At 35.9% G+C, this 19,059-nt stretch overlaps 1 protein-coding gene across 17 annotated transcripts in view; it reads right to left on the reverse strand.

Moving 5' to 3' along the window:
* The window catches only part of rims2a (regulating synaptic membrane exocytosis 2a), a 182,726-nt gene that overhangs the window by 10,956 nt on the left and 152,711 nt on the right, over positions 1-19,059 (reverse strand). For 15 of the 17 annotated variants that reach the window (XM_016483405.1, XM_016483386.1, XM_016483365.1 and 12 more), the window contains one exon: positions 13,538-13,782. In XM_016483405.1, coding sequence (XP_016338891.1) covers positions 13,538-13,782 — 245 coding nt within the window. The remainder of the gene's footprint in view (positions 1-13,537; positions 13,783-19,059) is intronic. The other 2 variants (XM_016483447.1, XM_016483372.1) reach the window with 1 other exon arrangement.

A 19,059-nucleotide genomic window follows, 5' to 3' on the forward strand; every position in this document is an offset into this window, starting at 1 on the left:
ATTACCATAATGTGAATAATAATAATACTAATAATTATTTTTATTATTGTTGTTATCAAAACTAAACTAAAACTAAATTCAGTACAACAAATACCATCATAATATATTTTTTCAATTGCACTTTACAAATGTTCTTAAATAAATAATAAGAATCAAAAAATTATTAAATAATATTTTATATAATACCTTTTATATAAGTTATAATGAAACTTCAGGTGGAAATCCACTTAATTGTAATTTAAATCAAGTCCCAAAAAAAAAAAAGTTTTGATTTTGATGTGAAATATGATGGAAAGAACAGGATAAAAAAATCCTGCACATTGTCGTAGGTTTTCACAAGTTGCAAGTCTGGGATGTGAAATATGGCCGGACATTTCTTGACAATTTTCATGAGATTCACCTTTAAAAATCACCTTCAATAACATTAAATATATATAATGTCTTTCTGTCAGCTGTGAAGTGATAAACCTCACACTTCCATTCTCTTAACACGTCTAACAAAGAGACGGGTGATTCAGATGGAGGGACGACCACTTCCTCTGCCAGTGTGTGGACAGATGGAGAAAGACAGAAAGAGAGACAGAATAAACTTTAGTGCTTTACTAATGGCTCAGATCGATAGAACTGGCATCTGTGCAGCTGACTGAAGCCAGGGGTCACCAAACTCGGTCCTGGAGGGCCGGTGTCCTGCAGAGTTTAGCTCCAACTTGCCTCAACACACCTGCCAGGAAGGTTCAAGTATGTCTAGTAAGAGCTTGATTAGCTGGTTCAGGTGTGTTTGATTAGGGTTGGAGCTAAACTCTGCAGGCACAGGCCCTCCAGGACCGAGTTTGGTGACCCCTGGCATAAACAATAACTATAAGACTCTGATCGAGATATTTGTTTTTAAAGCAGACAGTCATCATGCAGGAAAACAACATGCATGTGTAAAAAGATTAATTCTGCAGGGCTGAGATTCAAAACAATATCGTCTACACATGGTCATCATCAGAACTGAAGAAAAAGGAGAGCTGAAGATAGTTTGGTTTTCCCCCCTCAACTGTTTAGGAACTCAAGTGTCAGATGAGGAACAGGATCACTGGACTATTTCTCATGAGCTTGTTTTTGAAATAAGGAAGTCCATCTATGGCTGAGTCTTTGAACACAGAGACATTCATGAGACGTTCACTCAAGGACAGCAGAGCCAATAAGCAAAGACTGACTGTAAGATGAGTGCGTCAAGTTCTTTGACAATGGCATCAAATGAAAACAAAAAACAGCAGCACTACAATATTTTAGAGATGATGCAACACAAGCAGAAAATATGAACACATATTACTAAAATATTCCGTTTCCAAATGCAGTGAGTCATAATAAGACCTCCTTGGTGCAATAGAATAAAACTGTTGCACCATACTAATGTTAGTCAATTCTTTAAAAATCAAAAAATCTAATTAATTACATGCTATATTAACTAATTAATCGAATTAGCTACTTTTCAACAATCCACCAAGACCATTGTCGGAAACTTAGCTGATATCAAGAGCACATTAACATATGACCTCACACATTTACATATCAAGGCATTTCGGTATTTAGCAATTTAATCTGTATTGATGAATGACAGTATGAACAGTATGAAAGAGGTTAGTCAGACATAATTCTTGAATAAATAATTCACAGCCCATAAGATGTAGATGAGTTTGTTTCTTCACCAGAACAGATTTGGAGAAATGTAGCATTACATCGCTTGCTCACCAATGGATCCTCTGCAGTGAATGGGTGCCGTCAGAATGAGAGAAAACATCACAATAATCCACAAGTGATCCACACGACTCGACTATCAATTAACATCTTGTGAAGTGAAAAGCTGCATGTTTATAAGAAACAAATCCATCACTAACACGTTTTTAACTTCAAACAAGTCCTCTATCCATAATATTGCGTTCGCCAGTGAAAAGTTGCCTCATCTGAATCAGGAGAGGACTGGACTCGTGTGGATTACTTGTGATGTTTTTATCAGCTGTTTGGACTCTCATTCTGACGGCACCCATTCACTGCAGAGGATCCATTGGTGAACAAGTAATGTAATGATACATTTCTCCAAATCTGTTCTGATGAAGAAACAAACTCACATCTTGGATGGTCTGAAGGTGAGCAAAGTTTAGCACATTTTCATTTGTGGGCGAATTATTTCTTTAAAGGTACTGTGGCAAAACTGTCAGTTTCAAATTAAGCATCAGAGAGAGGGCGGAAAATGGTTATGAAAAACAACATTTTTGGTGCAAGATTCCTTGAATGACATTATAAGTGGACTTCATAGTACAAAACTGCACAAAATGCAACAACATGCAGTGTTACAATATAATGTAGCTTATATTTCTTACAGAAAGGATTGTGTAAATGGCAGAGGCTAAAACAGCAAAAGCAAAGTATACACTGAATGTCTCATTTAATAAAACACAGTCAGACCATAATTAAGCCAACACTGTTATCTTTGTAAATCTGGTTCATACAGCAGTGCAGCATCTGATCATCTCTGTCACCATGGTGACATTCTGGCGGATATGCATTATCTTTATCTTTACAACCAATGATCAGTGATAAACCCATGACGATCATCATGACCTGACCTTAAAAAGCCAAAATAAACTATAGTGAATAGAGAGAAAATTCACTTAATTACATTCAAACAACACATTTTTTTTTAGATTACTTGAATGTCTTCTGTGATTGTTTGTGACCTGGAAATCTTAATATCATTTTTTCCCTCCTTGGTAAAAGTGTATTACCATGGTGAGGGTTCTTTAAAGGGTCACGAAACACTACAACACAATACTATGCTAGTTATTCTGATTTTTTCTTCTGGGTTTGAACTCGAGTCTGCAGAGTCTCATAATTATTCATGAGACTGTGTGGTCTAATCCTATGAGAAGGCATTGTCTCGTTATTTAATTTATGACATGGATTTTTCCTATGACAGGCACTTCATGTACACCTTTCTAGTCCAAAAATGTGCTAGTATTCATTTAAACTGGCTATATCCTATTTTTCTTTTATTTCTTGCATCAAAAACACAGTTTAGCTTTTTATGATAATTTTCCTCCCTCTGATCCTTATAATTATACAAACTTTTTTGATGCTCCAACATACTTTCATACAGTATGTAAAATGTGATTATTCATGGGATGTAGAAAAAAAGCCAATAAATACTTAATATATTGTCTTTTTAGACTAAGTTTTGAGTTCTGAAATTTAACAAAGTTTATCTACTATTACAGTATTTATTATATTTTGAATTGGCTTTTATTTTTATATTTTCAGTTTTAATTTCAATTTATAGTATTTTAGTAATTTGACATGCTTTTGGAATTTTTATTAGATTTTTTTCTTTACTTGGCTTTATTTTTATTTTAGCTTTTGCTTTAGCAATTTTAGTACTTCAACTTAAATTTATTTTGAAAACTTTACTAATTTTTATACTTTATATTCATCATTTTATTTTAGTTTTATTTCAGTTAGCAAAAACATTTTTAAATAGTTGTAGTTAACAATAACAACACTGTGGTTCTAGCGCAATGGAAATACGTTTTTGTAATTTTGTGTTATCCTTGACAAATGAGTGTGTAACAGTTTTTTTTTTTTGTCAAATAAATCTCAAAATGTACATGTAAAACTCACTACAAACAACTCAAACAGTGGCCCCTATAAAAAAATAAAATAAAATTAAATTAATTTTTTTGTTCATTTATTAAACTGCTATTGAAGAACTTCTCAAAGACAGAGGCCGAGTCTGAATAAAACTTTTCTTCTCCAAACACTAAATTTAGGGTTTGCTGAACATGATGTCCGCAGAAGAGACGTGACAATGTGTGTATCCAGCGAGTCCAGCAGACAAGATCTACAAGAGAACTGAGCCGGCTTATCTACGGCCTCACATACTCACAAAACCCCACTGAGACCAATTACATCCTCGTCAAGCCAAAGCACAGCGCTGAGATCAGAGCTCAGAATAAGATGAATTACCGCTTCATCTGCGCATAGCTTTGCTCATTTCCAGGATTGACGGAACGCGGCTGGGCTACATTCCACCTTCTGAGAAGGGTTAATTTGCATAAGATCTAGTGAGGGGATGAGAGGGGGCCATGGAAAATCGGATCAGAGGAAAAGCTGCAGTTCGCACAGATCACCATGGCTACAGAGAATGTGACTTGCTCTGTTTTGTGTCCGTTAACCAGGTTTGTCACAGTGGAAGATACTCGTGTGCTACTTTCTACAGCCGCATTTCACCATACATGCCTTCTGCAAAATTAAACTTATTAACTTGTGAGATTAATAAATGTCTAGTCTAGTTAACGGCAATTTAGGACAGTTTACTTAATTAGACCATGTTCTGTATCCGTGTTCAACACTTACAACTATCATGTAGCCGGATTCTTGTCAGTAAATGAGGGCATGAGTACCAAAATCGGCTCTCTAGGACCGAACTTGCCTACCCCTGCATTAGATGAACTATTCCTTTAAGGCCAGCTTTGCTTTTAGAGCTTTGCTTTTTTTATTATTATTATTATTATTATTATTCAGTAATACTAAATTATTTACTTACAATTATTTTCTTTGCATATTTCACTGTGATAGGACCAAGTATTTAACATCCAAAATGATATCCAGCAGCTTTAGATCTGTAAAGGTCAGAGGCATGTGAATATATGGAGACAAGTTTCTGAGGAGCTGACGTGATGTTCATTACCAGTACAGAATGTTTGTTCCACCAGATGATGGGTTTCATATGCTGTTCTGTCAGGTCAGTCTGAAAAGTTCTCACCGTGTCAAGTTGTGAGTGACCTTTGCTGGGACGAGCTCCAAACGTTACAGGCTGAAACTTGTCTGTCTGAAACCCTTCGTCTGTTTAACCTCACGTTTATTATAACTTGTAAACACGCTTGCGAAATGACAACTTTCCATGTGAGCGGCGCTCTCAACAGCGCCAAAGGTCTGCTAGCTCCTAATGTATTATATAAATAAAATAAACTGGGAAAATATGGTATCTTATAAATAATAAATTGTTTATCTTTTTTTTTTAACAAATAATCAGGTGCTTAGCATTCAAAAAATGTTGTTAGCCAGGTCACCTCAGAAGGGCTCATAAAAAAAACTACAATTAATTTAAACCACAAATAAAATAATAAAAAATTTAATAAATCCAGAACTCATCATTTTAAAGGCATATACAAGGATTTTGCGAACATTCATACTAGTTTCATTTTTATCTTAGATAATAGTTTATTAACCACTTCTGTCAGGACACAAAAATGTGCCTCTAAAGTAACTAAATGCTTTTAAAAAATGTGACACCAAAGTGTACTGTATTCATGGGAAGTAGAGTAACATGTATCTGCTCCTAATCTGGTTCAGTTAAACAAGCAGGCCGACAAGACGTGCCCGTCCCCTGCGACGCCGCATTACCCGCCATCTGCCCGTGCCCAGTGATGTCCCTTCTGCTCTGCCTCAAACTGAATTCTCTGTAAACGGACTGGGGAAAGGTGTTTAAGAGCCACTCAATGAAGCTTTTCAAGTGGGCGCAATATTTTTCCAGACTGTCTGTTTCCCAAACCACATTGTTAACAAATGAACACAGCATTAATCCTCAGCAAAACATGCAGCATGGAAAATCATCTATAAAAAAGAGCTACAAGAGGCTAGCAGTAACTAAAAGAAAGTATTTTTAAACGGGCACGTGTGTGTGTGTGTGTGTGTGTGTGTGTGTGTGTGTGTTTGGAAATTCACATTCATAATTCTCCATCTCTTGGGTGTTTTCAGTAGTCTTCCTTATATATATATATATTTTTTTTTTTGTTTTTTTTCTGACTGCCTGGGAGCTAAAATCCTCCATATGGCTGTATTGACCTGCATGTCTCTGAGGGGAGAGAACAGACCCCTGTTCAGGGGCGGACTTAACCAATAAGCGAGGTAAGCGGCCGCTTAGGGCCCCGGGGAATCAGGGGGCCCCATCTGATATTGGCGTAACATATCCGGATTCTTGTCAGTAAATGAGGGCATGAGTACCAAAATACCAGAGTATTCGGGAAAGTATAGCCCAAAATATAAGTATGTTACTGTGACATTTTTGGCTGTTCCTTGTGTTCTGATTAGTAGAGGCTTATGTATGTCAACCAATAATTAAAATACTACTATCAACTTCAAAAAACAGTAACATTGCTAACAAATAAAATAAAATAAAATAAAATAAAATAAAATAAAATAACGAACGCCTCCTGAATACCTTAAAGCCCAACACATGCAGCAGTATGGAAACCCACTGCCCTCTACACATTTAAGGATGCACAAAAATGTTGTGCTACCTTGCTACTTTTCAGTGCAAAAACTTTTTTGAATCAGAAATGCTCAACACTTTACATTCCTAAAAGTAAAGGATCCAACACCGATGCAGAACTATTTTGGGTTCCCCAAAGAACCTTTCAGTGAACAGCTCTTAAAAGAACTGTTAAAAATAATAGGTTCTTTATTGACATTGTTGGTTCCATGAAGCATCCATTGCGCAAAAGTTTCTTCATGGAACCATCAATGCCAATAAAGAACCTTTATTTTTAAGAGTGCAATATAGATAAGCAACATGCAATAAGAGTGCAGTAAACTTAAAAAGAGATTCTGTAGCGTGCGCAAGCCTCAATGGCACCTAGAGTGAAAAACCGCTTCCTTGTCCAGGAAACATATTCGGATGGGTCTCGCTCGTGTAGCATATGAGCCCTCCATGAGAATCGTGGAAGCTCAAATGGCTCAAGGACTGAAGGCTGAGGGCACACGGATGAGATTACATCGATTACACTGATGGGCACACCAGCGGTTTCAACTTTCCCAGGATGCATTAGGAGCCTGTGGGATTTTTAAAATCTATTATAGTGCTACAGAGAGAGAGAGAGAGAGAGAGAGAGAGAGAGAGAGAGAGAGAGATGCTCCATCAGCTGTGGATGTGGGATCTTTTGTATCTTCCTACAGGAAAGAAAAATGTGAGACTCTCAATATCTCAGTTGCTTCTTCAGAACAGCAGTGGGCCAGAACAAAATGGCGATTTTTCAAATCTGCTGCTTAAATTTAGCAAAAACTGCTGGCAATCAAAAGTCGGATTTCGATATATGAACTCCAACGTCCAACTCCAACAAAATCTCACAAAACCAAATAATCTGCGCTACCCTGTCCTCAATACTTTTGCACTCTTACCGAAAACAACTCTCTCAAGGAGAAAATCTGAAACAAACTTGATTTATTTAAATTAAACACACCTACGAGTTAGATCTGCATGATAAATAATGATAAATAGTATTTTAATTGTGATCATGATTTATGCTTCTCTCGATTCGCATCTGTCAGCAAGCATAATCACCTGCAATATTTGCCTGGTTATTTATGCACATTTTTTTTTTCATTTGACATTTGCATTATCTTGCACTGATAACAAGCATCCACAAGCTTTCATTCATGTGGTTTGCCAGATGTCAAGAGTTTCTTTCTTTCATTTAACTCTCATGTTGTGTTCAAAAACTGCGTACAACTTCTGCTTTGGGGGTCAAATTGACCTCCACTGGCTGCCATGCAATTTGCCAAAAATCGTCACCATGAAAAATACTAAAGATTTATGTAAAAACACAAAACTTCTACTGTAGCTTGTCAGATACTAAAAAATATAAAATATGTCAGAAATGTAATAATTCCCTTCTGTTTTTAGTGTGTTATTTCTATTGTGTTAGTGGCTAATTTGACCCACATAATTTATGCAAAATCAGCTGCACAGACGCTAAATAAAAAAATAAAATAAAAAAAAATCTTTTTTTTTTGTCATGACTACTTGTAGTTGCACTGAGGTGCAAATAACTACAAACATTTTTCATCACTTGTACTTACATAATTGTACAATAATTGTTTTCTGTTTTTTACCTGACTCTTTAGCAAATTGCCTATAGGCTTTCCAAAATGCATCTGTGTGTCAAAACTGTGCACGCGCATTCATGAAATGATAAATGTGACCCTGGACCACAAAACCAGTCATAAGGGTAAATTTTTCAAAATTGAGATTTATACATCATCTGACTGCTGACTAAAGAAGCTTTCCATTGATGTATGGTTTGTTAGGATAGGACAATATTTGGCCGAGATACAACTATTTGAAAATTCAAGAAATACAGATTCTTAAACATCACACTGATGTTTACACTGTTTTATGCTGTTGCTTTAATAAAAAATAAAAAAAATGAACATAATTTGCAATTGTTGGAGTGAATACCAGAAATTTCAATGGTTTATCTTTTGAGAGAATCTTCTTCTTGTACCAGATTTCATATAAAAAGTATGTTTATTTAAATAATAAATATAAACTATGTGGAAACAAGATGTGTTAAACCATACAAGTTGACATTCTCTTGATTTGTGCTTATATAAAAGTGTAAGAATTCTGATGCAATCTAAAATTACCATAATCGTGATTCAAATTTTTGAGCAAAACAACCATAATTATCAGTTTAACAATTATCATGCAGCTCTACTAAGAACTCTTATCCGAGCCGTATCCGAGCCAATCCAATCTTGTGTATTTGTGTTGTGTCAGGGTGAGCATATAAAAATCTGCAGAGAGCACTGAACATCATCAGGTGTTTTCATCTGCACTTGCAGCTCTGGCCTCTTTGCTGACACAGATCTGGAGGCAAGGCAAAATCAGCAGAGGTTAGATGCGAGATGGTTCTCCATTGAGCACTGGGTATAATTACAAGAGAATTCTGGCCTCCTAAATGCTGAGAGGAACAATCGGGCACCATAAATCAGAGCGATGATTCAGCTTGGTCATGAATAAAACTGCAAGGCTTCAGCTCCATGAAGCTCGCTCCTGTAGAACTTGTCATCAAAGATTAATTAGAGAGGTCCACATGACTCCAGCGGTCTCTCATGGACACTCACAGTGCTGAGATACAGTAATTTAACCTGGAATATGGGGGCAAATTATTGCATGTAAATACAAAATGGACATACACTAAAATAGTAACAGCTATGACGCTACAATGTTCTGTGTTAAAATGAGCCGATTTGCTGCTCAAGAAACATTTCTTGTTATTACCAATGTTGAAAAATGTTGTGCTGCTTAATATTTTTTGTGGAAAACATGATATAGACAGGATTTCTCATGATTCTCGTATGAATAGAAAGTTCAAAAGAACAGCATTTATTTGAAATTTGAAGTTTATTACCAAAAATTGTCACTTTTGATCAATTTACAGCATCCTTGCTGAAGATAAGTATTCATTTCTTTTCAAGTAATCTTGGGTTCAAAGTAACGCAGACTGACCATGGTGCCCCTCAAAAATAATTTAAAAAATAATGCCCCTGCAAACCTGAATGCATTATTAAACTATGAGCAAAAAAAGCATAACTCCAGATAAAAATGCACACATGCATTTTCTACAGTGTGTTTAAATCTGCAAGCACCATAAAATAAGTCTTCATAGCGAAAAATAAGTGAATTAGACGTAGAAGACAACAAGTCAAGAGATCTTCAGCAGTCCAGTGTGTGTATGCACATTTCAAACACACAAAACCATCTTTTTACTCAGTAAAGGCCTGGCATAATCTCTTTTTGAAACATGTATCTGTGCAATATGCCCTCTCTAAGATGCTGTCAGGCTTTCTGAATTAAGCACAACAAAGTGGAGCAGGAAGCAGCCGGAGAGTTGGACTCGGCTTTGAGAAACAGGCCAGGGATTTCAAACGCCTGCACGCGCACGCCACCTAAAAGCTCTTCCTGAAAAATTGATATGCTCTATGATTCACATCTCGTGAGGTGGTGTTGTTGTTCAGAGCTGCACATTTCAGCCAGACCCAATTTCCTGTAGTCAGTGAAAGTGTGCCACTGTATTGAGCGTGGCACTGAGCAGACGGTTCCAAATAAAGCACCAAATAAAACAGCACACCGGACCTCAAAACCAACATCCATTTCTCACGTTTAGTTGGAATTCTCATTGTCGACTTTGTTTCTCATTTGTCTCCAAACGGAAGAAAATCTGTCTGGTCTGTTTTGTCTCTTTTAGATATCATGAGCAACGTACTGTATTGTAATGTAAATTATATGTCATATTACATAAAAAATGATAGATGCAAACAAGATAAGAATAAAATGTCCACAATATGCAAAATATATTACTATATACTGTGTATATATATATATATATATATATATATATATATGTAGCAAATCAGCGCAAAGGGGAAATATGAATAATTAATCATAACTAGTTATAATTAATGAAAAAAGTTGAAGTACTAAAATTACTAAAACTAAAATTAAAATAAAAGCTAAATAATAAAAGTTGAAATATAATATAATTGCACATGCAGCATCTCAAATGCTTCTCTGGAGCAGCATTATTATTAGCCGCATTTCTACTGTGGGCCTGCTAGTGCGTGCCAGGGACAGTCGCGTTTCCACTGTCACTTCCGGGGCTTGATCGTGCCTCGCGGGTGCTTCCTCGGGGCCAAAGGCCCGGGTTTTTTTGGCCCGACGAAAATCTTGGGGTAAAAAGGGCCAGCTGGGGCTAGAGGAGTGGTTATGAACAAAGGCGGAGTTTCTCCGCGTCTGGAGAGCCTCAGCGCCGCGGATCATTTCATCAAGTTAACAGCTATAACACCAGCATTAAAGACTTTTCAAATAATTTTAGTTCAAAACTCACTTTCAGACAGCAGCGAGTGTTTAAAATAACTTCTGTTGCTTATGTCTTCTAATAACTTCTCTTTGTTGGTGAAATGATGGGGTTGCGTGACGTTGTTCCTGAGAGACGTGTAAAGGGCGTGTTTTAGTGAAGCACAGCGGTGCTTCTGGCCCAACGGTGGAAACGCAGTGTGATTTTGGCCTCGGTGCTACAGGTCCGAGGCTATTAGCCCCGCCCGGCCTGCTTAAAGCACTGGCTCACACTGGCCCGACAGTGGAAAAGCGGCTATCGTTAACTAAATATTAAAAATTGTTTTCATTAATTGAAATAAAGCTGAAATGAAATAAAATATTAAAACTAGTTGAAAATCAAAATGGAAATTATAAATGTTGCCTTTGCAACTAACTGAAATAAAATAAGTTGAAGTTGAAGTAGTCAAATTACTAAAACTAAGATTAAAATGAGAACTGAAAATATAAAAATAATAGCCAATTCATATTAATAATACTAATAAATACTACATCTGGCAACAATTGCTAACAAACAATAAATAACTAATAATTAATAAAAAAATAAAAAAGGATGGAAGTGCTGTTTTAGGCACAAATTGTTTTTGCAATATTTCGATTTTCTGCAAGAAATAAATTCACAATTTGGATGGAAACTTGATATATAATATATGAACATAGCATTCTATACCATATCTTAGATGAGAACAACTCTAATGGTAATGAACAATAATAAATGATTTTTAGAGAAAATGCAAGAACAACAACAACAAAAAAGAATACTATGCTGCCAAATTTCTTCCAACAACAGCAACAAAACAACTTTTTTTTTTTTGCAAGCAAAACACTGTTAATGGAAGGATGCTTAAAGACATTACAGACAAGCAGAAGACACAACACACCCCACGAGATATGACAGAGCGCTACAGCCCCTGGCAACCAGCCCAACTTATTAAAAACACACTGCCAACCACCTGCCATGTGCAGGCTGAACACGAGCCGTCTGATGGGCTGTGTTCATTTCTTTGGGCATGTGATCTACCTGCACGCCACCATTCAGACCTGAGCCAGCCGGTGGCAGCCAATGAGGTGATTAGAGGATGAGCGTGGGCTACAGACAGCATAGAAATCCACTGACCTCAGGATAAACCGAGTGACATTTTTAAAAGAGTGTTTTTATCAGCCGCTCATTGACTCCAGCAGATGATATAAACATGACCACACTGGAGAATACACTCACGCTCCTCAATTACAGCAAAGCATGGAAACTCTGGACAGACTGAATATGGGAGAAAACACATTCTGTGCAGAAATGATGTGAAGCATAACTAGAGCTTAGAGAGTGCTGTAAAGAGAAATCAGTAATCTATAAAAGAACTAAGAAGGTGTCTAAGAACTGCTGTGTACTGCCAAAATATCTGCAGTTTTTATGAGAATTAATAGTGTATTTCATAAAAAAAGTCTAGTGGTGATACCATAGTACAATGGTGGTGTCAGATGTCAGTTCTATAAAGTCCAATACCACGTTACTGAATTATTATTATATTACATGTTATCTAAATGGTAATGCAAACTACTACAACTGCTGTCCAAAAGTTTGAGATCATTACGATTTTTTATATTTTTAAAAGAAGCCTCTTTTGCTCACCAAGGCCACAATTAATTGATAAAAAAAATATTATAATATTTTTTTCTCCAGGATGCTTTGACGAATAGAAAGTTCAAAAGAACAGCTTTTTTTTTAATTGAAATCTTTTGTAACATTTTAAACCGTCACTTGTCGTCAATTTAATGCAACACTGATTAATAAAAGTATTACATTTCCTAATATTAATTTAAAACAAAAATACTTTGACCAGTTGCGTAAACCATCTTGCGCAAATCTTATTTATGTAGCATAATATTTATCATAATATCACAGAATGCCAGAGTAATTCCAAAGTAAATGTCCAAGAAAAATGGTACAGTATTAACATGGTAAATGTTTGAAAAACTATGCTTTTCTGGACATGTACTATAATAATACTATGGTATTTTCATATACATCATGATACTGAATGTGAATATATTCATAAAGCATGGAATTTAAATTGTACAACAAGGTTCTTTAAAGCATACCATAGTATTTCCACAGTACATGTCCAAAAAAACCTGGTAATATCATGTTACTTTGTGTACATGCCATCATAATGCAACAAGCCTCTACCACAACTCAAAAATATTCAAACTTTATGTATATCTTTAACAAAAAGACTTGGTATTACTATGATAAAATATACAAATACCATGTTTTTGGACATGTACTATAGTAATATCATGGTACTTTGATATATACCATAGTACTAAATGATTATATTTTTATGTAGTCAAAGAATACTATATTATTGCAATGATAAATGTCCAAAAACATGACATTACCACAGTACATGTCCAAAGATCACAGCAATACCATGTTACTTTATGGCAAATAAAACAATCATAATGCAACAGCACAGAATGATCCGAACTTTAAGCAGCTGGAAATTCATTAATTGCACACTCGACTGAAATGAAAAGCTGCAAACAGTTGGTGAACTTTTGTCACTTTAGAGAAACAGCAACAGAAAGAAAGAATGGTGTGAAATAGAGGGTCTTAATTATTCGGCGGTCCTCAGTCCTGCTCCGACCCAATTTACACTTTTGAGAAACAGGCTGTTTAAACAAATGTTATTAGGTTGTTAGAGCTGATACAAGAAAAGTAGGCTCATTAAAGGGTCGAGAAGAACATACAGACAACAAAAGGAATAAAGGACGCTGAGTTAGAGACAAACATGAAATGGACAGACGTTATTGGACTCCTACCTGTCTGGCTGAGCTGTGAGGCGCTGCGGCTCTTTCGGCTCAACCCCACGACCGCTGCCATCTTGGCGCCGATACTGGAGCGCCGTTTCTTGTCAACGGTTCCCACCAGGCTCACGGCCATGTCCGACTGGCTGCCGTCGGTCTTCACCAGACTGCACATGTCTCCGCCGATGCTGGTGCTCTTGGTCATGTTGCCCCCGGCTGCGGTTTCCATTTGCCTGTTTTTCATTTTGGACGTAAATTCACTGTCAGTGACGGCCCGTAGAGGAAAGACAGAAAGAGAGGAGGAGAAGCGGTGGAAGGGAAGAGTAGAGGATGGATGGATGGATGGATGGATGATGGAAGAGAGAAAGGAGAGAGTTAGGTAATTGGAGGGTGAAGGGGAATGGAAATTCAGGTCAGAATAAGGTCAAAGCCAAGGTTAAAGGGTTTAGGCCTCCAATCAGCTCAATCTGCTTCACAGGAAAGTTTTGGGATGGGCCTGATGTTCTAGCTGTTAAGTTTTAGTAGTCTAACAACAAGTAAACTGAGTAAAACGAAGAACAGGGTATATTCAACTACCAACAGAGAGTCAATCTACAATATTAAACAACCGTCGCTAGTACTCTCATTAGTGCTCATGATGCAAACTTACTGTCATTTGAAATCAAACAAAGTGAAAAGAGGCTTGCAAGACCTTGGACCTTAAAAGCCAAAGTGAACACCAACAACACAAAATACTCACAAAAACTACTAGTTAATTACTACACATCTGCAGTGGTCCACATACTATTCATAAAACTTTTGCAGTATACTGAACCACACTAAAAAAAGTATATTCTAATGAGTACTTTTATATTGTTTTTCAGTTAAAATGCCTAAAAATCTTTAGATATTGAAAAGCGACAATGCATAAGACTTGTTTTTTAGAGATCGTATCTGCAGTGTTACTTCTAAAATAAGTACATGTTGTTTCAAGGATGTTTAGATATTTTTTTTTACAAATTAAAAAAGACTATAAAACTCAATAAAGAATTGACTTTTTTTTTCTGTATGCATGTAATACCTGGATGACTGATTATGCTTGCCAAAATGTTTAATATATAACAATGAGCTCTGTGTGGAAAGTAGTAGCCAACAAAGCAATGAAAGCCGCAATTTTTAACATCACCTTCTTTGCTCATATTTGATTGGATTACCAAAAGTGAAGACACTTTGTAAAAAAATAATAATAATAAAAATTAAAAATATATATTTTTAAAGATGATAACTAAATGGTACTAACTGAATTAAACATGCAGTGTAATGAAATCATGTCACAATATAGCATACTACATTTTTTAAATCGCGTTAAAATTAATAAAATACTATTATTAATAATAAAATATTATTAATATAAAAATAGCATGCACTATTTAGTGTATATACACAATACTAGAACATATGAAGACTGACAATAAAAAAAATAACAATAAACATGAAAATAAACATACAATGGTTATTGGAGCTAACTTGCTACAAGAGTCTGCCGTTAGCATGATGCTAATGTAACAAAGCAATATTTATAGAATGATAAGCATGAAAAATACATAGCACAGAAAGGTATAGGAGAAAAAAGTATAATTTTCTGAAAATTTTAGCAATACATTTCCATGCTGATAAAATAAATTCTGCTTCCCCATCATCTTGAATGAACTTGAGCTTGTGGTAATGCATTATGGGATTGATGGGAGCACGCCTATATTGCCTTAAAATGCTGTCTAGCAGCTCACTGTGATTCATTTAAGAGTCACAGCTAATGCACATCCCACAAACTGTTCAAAAGCATAAAAACTTGCAGCAGTTCACCCATTTCATCCTAACTGATATGAACATCTCACGCATGAAGCATTCAGTGAAATGACTGAGTTTGATCTGTTACGTTCACTTATTCAGCTCTATACCACACAGGCTGGTCTATTTTTCTTTCAGCATGACAAAAAAAAAAAAAAAAAAAGGACACGGGTAAAAAAAAAAAAAGAGGACACGTGTAAAAAGATTAAATTAGCATCTCACGCGGCTGTGAGCGAACTGTGAAGCGAAGAGACAAATGACTTCCTGGACAAAGGATCCTAATGAAATCTTAATGATTATAAATGTGTTTAAATGATACGCATTCAGCCATAGGTCTGCTCTTCTTCATCATCAATGCAATTAGAGCCACAGAAACATGTGACGGAAATCAATGAGCTCTGACAACATGTTCTTCAATTACTACAATTAGCCTTTTCAAAAGGCAGCTCTGTCCAAAAGCCCTGCTCAAATACAGCCGTGCCACATCAATCTGTCTGTAATCTGGTAATCTTAGATCCTGAAACATTTGGGACTGATATATTTCACGAGAAAGAGTGGAAAATACTGTTGTAGTATCAGTATAGATCACTACACGCTCTACAGCAGTGAACTCCTATTTATCCCCAGTCAATTAATGAATTCTGTCATTAATAACTCACCCTCATGTCATTGCAAACAGGTAAGACCTTCATTCATCTTCGGAACACAAATCAAAGGGGTTTGGTGTAATGAAATGTGTTCATGTGTTTTTTGAACCTTAAACCGCATAATTTTCCACATACTGTACATTATTGATTCTCCTCTATGCCCCGCCTTTCTAAAACGCGTCGATTTTTACAAAGCTCATCAGTCTGAAAAGCGAGGTGTGCTCTGATTGGCCAGCTATCCAGTGTGTTGTGAAAGGAAAAATTGAAATCGCATCATATGACCCCTTTAAGACATTTTTGTTGAAATCTGAGAGCTTTCTGACCCTGCATAGACAGCAACGTCAGCAGCATCACACGCATACGTCATTTATACAGAAGTACAGACAGACACAAGAATGTGTCCTATGTAAGCAGCAATGAAAAATACTCCAAAATTATGATTTGTTGCATTCAAAGGTTGATTTCAAAATGCATGTACATGTTACATTGTCAAACCTGCTACAAGGGGTGCAATAGCAAACTACAGCTCAAAATGGCATTTTGTAGAGTCAGTTTTCAGTTTAAGGTCTACTATTGTCCTTGTGGAGCAGTACGACTTGAGCAGAATCAAATGTGTAGAGTATGTTTCTGGCCCAATTGCAGCGATGCGAGTCTCTGGGGAAAGTCACAACCTAACACAACAATCTGAGAGTTAAATCACAGCTCTAAAGAGATACTATTCCATTGACTGATTGATTGGACGGGATGCTGCCAAATGCTATATTTATCATGCAAACAGCTCCCTCCAGCAGCGCCACACGTGAGATGTTGGCAGAATCTCATGTGTTCATGGAGAGAAGTGTCGCACCGCCGCAGGGCTTCAGATGGCCATTACCCTCCTCTCATCACTGTAAAGAGAACGGCTCAAAGCGTTGTGACCAACACAAAACCCAGGTGGAGATTAACGCTGGACGCCAATTTACAGAATCCTTCATCTGCTGTGATGACAAGACACATCTGTCTCTCTGGATTATGTCTCACCACCTGATTGACAGAGGGAATTATCCGTGCAATAGTTTGCAAACAAATTCACAAAGACTATAATAACATTATGTGGTTGTACTTAATGGTTTATATGGATAGACAAGGACTAATCTGTAGTTTGAAAACCTGGCCACAGGTCAAAAACACCAAAGTCTGAAGACAGTGTGTCTCCTAACAGTAACTTCTCAAAGGTGCACATCCATCCAGATATAAACAGTCAACAAGGCACTGCTCCAGACCGGTTTCAGAAGTTTTATTTTTATTAATCGTGTAGAGTTTCTAGAAGCAAACCATACTAAAATACACTGAAGGGCCTGAAGCCTTTTTGTTTATCAATGTCATGAAATTAAAATAGCATGAGAATATGTATGTCACTCCTCCAAACTGAGTTAAAGTAAAAAAAAAAAAAAAAAATAAAAAAAAAAAATATATATATATATAACATATAAAAATAATATATAACAAAATAAGTCTCAAAAATATTTTTAATCTTGAACATGCAGAACTGCAATTAATGTAATTAGTAATTATTATTACTTTTATTAGTAGCATTGACAATAAGAATATTTTGGGTCTTCAACTGTGTTATTTTAATATCACTGACACACTATTATAGTTTTTGTTAATATTTTGAATTAGATTCTATTTTTCTATTTTCTGTTTTCATTTTATTTGTAGTTTTAGAAATGTTGTTGTGTGTTTTTGTCATTCATTCAATCATTCATTCAAGTTTTAGATTATAGTTTTAGGTTATTAAGATTTTTTGTTTTATTTATGTTAATATACTGAACAAAATTATAAGCGCAACACTTTTGTTTTTGCCCCCATTTTTCATGAGCTGAACTCAAAGATCTAAGACTTTTTCTATGTACACAAAAGACCTATTTCTCTCAAATATTGTTCACAAATCTGTCTAAATCTGTGTTAGTGAGCACTTCTCCTTTGCCGAGATAATCCATCCACCTCACAGGTGTGGCATATCAAGATGCTGTTTAGACAGCATGATTATTGCACAGGTGTGCCTTAGGCTGGACACAATTAAAGGCCACTCTAAAATGCAGTTTTACTGTGTTGGGGGTCCGGGGGGTCCGAAAACCAGTCAGTATCTGGTGTGACCACCATTTGCCTCACGCAGTGCAACACATCTCCTTCGCATAGAGTTGATCAGGTTGTTGATTGTGGCCTGTGGAATGTTAGGCACACCTGTGCAATAATCATGCTGTCTAATCAGCATCTTGATATGCCACACCTGTGAGGTGGATGGATTATCTCAGCAAAGGAGAAGTGCTCACTAACACAGATTTAGACAGATTTGTGAACAATATTTGAGAGAAATAGGCCTTTTGTGTACATAGAAAAAGTCTTAGATCTTTGAGTTCAGCTCATGAAAAATGGGGGCAAAAACAAAAGTGTTGCGTTTATAATTTTGTTCAGTGTATTTATTTTATTCATGTCTTTTTGCCATTTTTATTATCAATATTTAAATGTGTCTAGATTTTATTAATATTCAGATTTTAGTTTTATGTTATTTAGTTTTAATTATTTTACTACATCAAACTAAACAATGAGGAATGTTGTAGCTGAAAAAAAGTGTACTTTTTTTATATTTTATTTTCAGTTAAAGTTTATTTTGTTTTGAGTAATGATTTTTTTAAATAGTTTTAGTTAATGTTGAAAACACTAAAAAGGTTAATAATAACCCTGTTCTTGCACAACTCAGAACATGTTAAAATATGAAATTATTATTGTTATCATTAATTGTATTACATTTTGAAAAGAATGACAATGACTTAAGATACAAAGCACAGCATTATAGATAAGTTAAACTGGACTGCAGGTGATGGGTAAGATGCAGATTTCTTTGAAATACTGCACACAAATTGACATGACTGTTTTGAAGACTTTAATCCTTAGATGATGAACTTTCTTGAGGTGTGTGTAAAGAGCATGCACAAGTGCTGATACTGCGAGTGCGATTCAACCTGCAGCGCTATATGACAAACACACGAGTGTGTGTGTGTGTGTGTGTGTGTGTGTGTG

The sequence above is a fragment of the Sinocyclocheilus anshuiensis genome, unplaced genomic scaffold (genome assembly GCF_001515605.1).
Source record: "Sinocyclocheilus anshuiensis isolate Anshui unplaced genomic scaffold, SAMN03320099.WGS_v1.1 scaffold389, whole genome shotgun sequence".
Classification (NCBI taxonomy): Eukaryota; Metazoa; Chordata; class Actinopteri; order Cypriniformes; family Cyprinidae; genus Sinocyclocheilus; species Sinocyclocheilus anshuiensis.